The 5,695-nt window shown below is 42.8% G+C and overlaps 1 protein-coding gene across 3 annotated transcripts in view; it reads left to right on the top strand.

Annotated features, from left to right (window-relative positions):
* Positions 1–4,958, top strand: part of Lmo4 (LIM domain only 4) — a 16,549-nt gene extending 11,591 nt beyond the window's left edge. For 2 of the 3 annotated variants that reach the window (XM_059266370.1, XM_059266371.1), the window contains exon 5: positions 4,052–4,958. In XM_059266370.1, coding sequence (XP_059122353.1) covers positions 4,052–4,075 — 24 coding nt within the window. In that variant the 3' untranslated portion in view covers positions 4,076–4,958. Of the gene's footprint in view, positions 1–3,988 lie in introns of all 3 variants that reach the window. The other variant, XM_059266372.1, reaches the window with a different exon arrangement.
* Positions 4,959–5,695: the final 737 nt, after the last annotated feature.

Genomic DNA, 5,695 nt, shown 5'->3' with positions numbered 1-5,695 from the left:
AAGAAATGTTTTCTGTTGTGAAGGGATGATTTCTATATCTGTGGCCGCAATCCGGAGGCCTGTCTTCAGAGGGAGGGAATGCTGTAGCGGCCGGCGCCAAAGGGAACAGTTGTACAAAACATCCTGTGTCTCCAGAGGAGAGCATTGCAATGATTGGTTGTTTCGTAGAATTTGAGTGAGTTACGACTCTTGAAACGAAGTTCTCCATCTTGCTAGCCGCTTTGTGCCACTAGCAGCCCCATTATAAAGATGATGTATCTTGAGTCTTGAGCCACAACTTGAAAGTTCTTGGGCCTGAGTTAGAAATGAGGAAATTATACAAGTATACAAATCACGTAGTATTAGCAGGCGCTTTAGAAGGAAAATTGGTGATCAACAGTTGTCCAGCATCCCAGCCCTGGATAGTTTTAGATCTATTTTAATCTCCTTAGTAAGTCCTATAGCTATGCAAGTGAGTGCATTTTGATAACTGCTGTGCCTAATTTGTAACAATTACTGTCAACCTTCAGTTAAGAGCCTGTTCATTCCACCCTGGCCTAGAAAAGAGTGAAATGTATGACTCGTGTGCATAATTTTATTCACATCATATTTCATACTGATTATGTATTGATGACATTGATTCATTTACTCTTTACAGCGCCACTTGCATGGATATTAAATCTTATTGACCACAGATGAATTTTAATTTCAGATTGGTGATAGATTTTTCCATCAGCTCTGATAGTGTGTTTGACTTTTTCATCATTAACCCAGGCAATCGCACAGCACTGAGTTATTGCATTGAAACAAGAGGAGCACACTTCACTTGCTAATTCCTTATGGATGTGCAGTGGGGACTCCATTCATGTCTGTTGTAAGGATCACAGGCGTATACTTACAAAACCAGAAACATTTCTCTGCAGATAGACATTTAGCCAGCTTCCCAAGTCTAGGGGGAAAATAGTAGGCCTTTGTGTCTTTGGTAATACGTTTTCTTCTTGCTGAGTACGGAAAGGACACATGCTTGGAAATGTTTAACTGTCTAAAATTACGCTGCCATATTAGAATGCTCATATTTGCTCTTCTCCCTTGCTTAGGTTTATGGGGTAATTTAAAATGTTTTCTTTATTTAGTAAGTGTTAATTACACGAGATTGTGCAGTTTTATTTAATTTACTAATAGGGAAGGAATACAGAATAACCATTTAAGAATCAGAATCTTAATATTTTTTATTGAAAATCAGCCAGTTACCTCATCTGATGTGTGGAGGCTTCTTTGAGCACTGCTGGCACCCAGGAGGACTTGCCGGGTTTTACAGTGTCAGTTTTAATGAGGTCAATCTATAGGACCTAGTTGAGAGCAGTGAGTGGGTAACATAAATGTTTTGAGAAACGCACTTTGAACTTGAGGCCAGGCCATCCGTAAGATAGCGACCCCTACCCCCCCTTTTAATGCAAAAGCCGAACACTCTCCCAGTGTGTGCCTTATCTTGCTGTGTTCCTGGTTTTATGCTATTTCCTGACTTAGTAAATTATTTTTAAAAAATTACAGCTTATTCCAGAGTATGCCTGGTGAGGAGAAGGGTGGAGGAGGAGATGGGTGGGGTACCAGATTGGGAAGACTGAACGCAGACAGTGGCCGTGCTGGGACCTAGTGCAAAGGACACTTTGGGGTGTGAGCAGCACCCCGGTAGCTCCTCACTGAGTATGAGACGATGTCAGTGAAGGTGTGAGGAAGTGAGAGGATGGTTGTTTTGTGTTTACAGGATTGCCTGTGTTGTGCCTTTGACGGGAGGCAGCTGCTTCCCACACCTTGTTCAGGATGGAACTTATAGGGTGTTCATATTGGAACACAAAATATGGTTTAGGCAATGAAGGAGAATCTGCTAGTGTATATTTTCTTAATGTTGGGAAATTTAATGTCCCTAAAACAGAGGGAGACAGGTGGCCTTCAAAAATTAATTGCACATAAAAGGCTTAAGGAAATAAAACTTAAGGGAATGATCTTGTCGGGCGGGCACTGTGTTTTCGGGGGTGGCGTTAATTAAGCACATTTCCCCGTTGGCATGAGTAGCTCCCATTTTGCCCTCAGTGTTCTACTCACCATGAGCACAGTCAGTTCAAGGTAGTTCCTGTAAATAAAGGTTCTGGGCAAGCTGAATGTGGTCCAGAGAGGTATTAATGAGAGGGCGAGAGGGAAGAGTTAATGAAAACACACTTCCTAGGGGAACATAAACTGCTTTTTGGAGAATGCTTTAAAATGATTTTCCCAAAACCCTGTGGCGTTTCTTTTCTACGGGAGATGAGATGAGGAGAAATGACAAATAGTTCCATGTTATTATTTTCTTTTCTCTCGTTCTCCGTGTTTGGGGGTTGAGAAAATTGGATATTTATTTTGGCCATTTTCCTTCCATTCGCAGAAGCAATTACATTTGAGTGCATGATGCATAGTAAATGTATTTAGCCATCCTCTGTCTTAAAAATAATGAGTTGGTTATTTGTATGGCCCTTTAAAGGCAGTTCATTGTATGGGAAGTATCAGCCCCCGTCACTGGTCCTTTTAAACTTGGGTTCTTCTGAAATGTGTCTGTGGTATTAGGGATGTGCTGTTCAGTCTCTGTGCTGTGGCTCTGGCTTTTCTATATTCTGAGGAAAATAAGTTTAAGATTCTCAACTGAAATGTCATATTTGCCTGAAGTCTGGGTCCAGTGGTGTTTGAGGAGCTTCACAGCTTGATGGCTTCTGTCATTTGGAGGAGACTTGGCCAGTCCCAAAACTATGTGCTTTCTAGGATGTTAGAAAAATCAGAAATCGTGACTCATCTTTTCCGCTCGTGTAGATAGATTCCTGCCCGCTCGGGATTTTTTTCTTCTATTCACAAGTGTACAGGGATCTTCCAGAATTTTCTGTGCTTTAGTTGGAGGAAGATTCAGCAAAGCTTTCTAGGTTCCATATCACTTCACATCTCCCCACAGTTACATAATTGGTGTTGTGAGTGTCCATCGTAGAGGACATTTGATGATCATTTATTAAATATGCTTGCTGGCTGCTGGCACATCTTTGTTCTGGACAGACAAATTACCTTTCTCACACTGAGCTTACGCTCTGGGGAATTGAGCCTCCACAACTTTAATTAGCTTGGAAGTGGGGGTTGGAGACGCAGGCCTTCGGTAAGTTAGGGGAAGGGTGAAAGGAAGAGCTTCCTGAGATGTCCCAAATGTCATTTTTTAAAAAAACCCTCCAAACCTAGACGTTACTCCGTTTTGGTAGTTGCACGCAGACTGTGTTTGGCGGCTGTGCGTTGCCATTCCTAACTTCGATGTTGGAGTCAGGCTTCCCGTGGAACCCTGTTCCTCGATCCTTCTTAGGTTAGTAGGAGCGCATCGCATGTATCGATTGCTGTGCCTGTCATAGTTATGTAACATCACGTGACAAAGGCGGGAGACTGAAGAAACCAAACCAAACTTGTATATATGAACATAGTCTTTGTCACACACCTGCCCTGGAGGGAGAAGCCAGGATGGGTGAGGAGGGGTTACGGAAAGACCGCAGAATAATAATGCTATCTCAGTCAGACTCAGTGACAGCTTTGTTACCCCTGCTTTAAAGGGGAGGAAACTGGGACAGGTTTCCAAATGAGCCCATAAAACCCCAAACTTCTCAGGGACCTTGCCCTGAATGGCCCTGTGGCTATTTTAAAAGTCCAAGACCCCCCATGAGGTGAGCCCTTCTAATTGATTCCGTTTGGAGAGGAACTCGCTTTAAGGGAGTTCAAGGATGGTAGATGTCTACATCTGAAGCTTCTCAGAGTCCATTTACCATCTCATTTTCTCGGCTAGTAAAACATGTTCTGCTTTGGAGCAAGGCGCACAGAGAGCCTCCATCACGTCACAGTTGGGAAGTAATCTAATAAAAGAAGATTAGTGAATGTGGAGGCAACCAAAGCTGTGCTGTTTAATACCTCTCAAGTTTAGCGTTTTAGCTAAGATGCCCATTCTTATTTCTTGCAGGTCTGCTGAAAGGTCAAAGTAATGCAGAATGCGTGCCTTCATCTCAGATTTTGTTCATCACAGGTGGATCCCATGTGTCTTCAGTAGACCTCTGTAACCAGCGCCCGCCCCATGCCTTCGCACCTTCTTTAGTCTTGAGTGCCCTTCCTGCATTTATCGGTGTATTAAAATGACTGAATATGGACATTAAGGACTCCATGAACCTGGGCTAATGGGAGACGGTAGCGAGAATGAAAAAAGATCCACCGAAGGACATCTTGGGGGGGGAGGGTGCTTGGGGGGAGGGGAATGACTAATGAAGCTAATTAAAAGAAGCATTGGAATCTGCTTTCTACCCTCATTAACAATTAGCAGGGCACCGGCCAGAGTTTGTACCCTGTGTTTTACCTTAACAACATTCTGTTTGCTCTTTGTATATTTAAGTGTCGTAATGAAATGTGTTTCAATCAAACTGAACATGAGTTAAAGGAAAAGAGATGTGGCTTTTGTGATATTATATCACGAACACTTTTATTGTATCTCTGTAAAATACAATGTATGTATGCATGTGAGTGTTCTTGTCCTGATGTTGCTCTGCCCATGGCAAAGATTAAAAAGAGAAAAGAAAAAAAAATACAAAAAAGGAAAAAAAAGAAAAAAAAAGAGTCAGGCTCATAGCCGCTACTATGTAGAAATCCCCCTACTTCTAATTTGCTGAATGAAGAAAAAAAATCTTTTATTTGTGATATTTTCAGAGACATTTGCTCTAGTATGGTGTATTTAAATAATAAAAACTTAAAAGAAAAATATTCAACAGAGTTTGGGTTTAAACTCTGCTTTTTCTCTTATGTATTTTGGAAAAATTAGTGGTATTTTTGTTGTTGTTGTTATTATTGTTGTCGTCTACAACAGACATTTAAATTTGGGGGTGAGGGTGGGGTTGACACCTGTATTTAGCTCCAGGCTAATAAAGTAGTCCTCACATATTTCACCATGCCATTTTAAGCGAAGAACGTCGTGTTAACAGCACTTTGCATCCGAGTCTTTGGTGTGTATACGTGGATACTTGCTGGCTGTTTCAGCTCTGCTCTCAGTAGGAAAGCCTTGGGTATTATTGGTCACAGCACAAGCATCTTCTCCTGTCAGGTTTTGTAGCTTTTGAACGCAACAGCGTTTCTAGAGCCATCTGTGTGTAATCTGAAGTCCGTTAGTTTAGGGACTCCAGAGCTCACTCTGGCCTTGGTGGTCTTGGATGGGAGCCCTGGGACTGTTGACCTGTGGTAGCCCTGTTCCTTTTGAGCTTCTTCCTTGATGCCTTTTCCTGGTAATTACTGGGGGAGGATTCAGGTCTCCTTCAGTCTTGAGGTAGTTGCTGGCTCCTAGTTGCTAATCTCAGAGAGTCTCCACCACAGTGCCCACAGAGGTTCCTCTGGAAGCTGTGGAGTACCATGCTTCAGTAGCTGCCCTGTTCCTATTGGACCTAGCAAGAGCCAAATGGGCCTGGATGCCAGGGTGCTACCATGACTGGTTCCGTGAGGCCGACCTCAGCTGCAGCCTCACAGGCTGCTGACACCTGGGCTTTCATGCTGCTAATGCTGTTTTCTAAAAATAGTGCTTTATTTTGTTTGATCGAATCTCCTGATGAAGACCCTGCTAACTTCCTGCTTCCAGAGATCCAAGCCAGGGGGAAGAAGTTGGTTGTTGAAACAACAGACCTCCTGTAAGAGA

The sequence above is a fragment of the Peromyscus eremicus genome, chromosome 6, assembly GCF_949786415.1.
Source record: "Peromyscus eremicus chromosome 6, PerEre_H2_v1, whole genome shotgun sequence".
Classification (NCBI taxonomy): domain Eukaryota; kingdom Metazoa; phylum Chordata; class Mammalia; order Rodentia; family Cricetidae; genus Peromyscus; species Peromyscus eremicus.
This window is presented reverse-complemented; position numbering and strand designations above follow the sequence as displayed.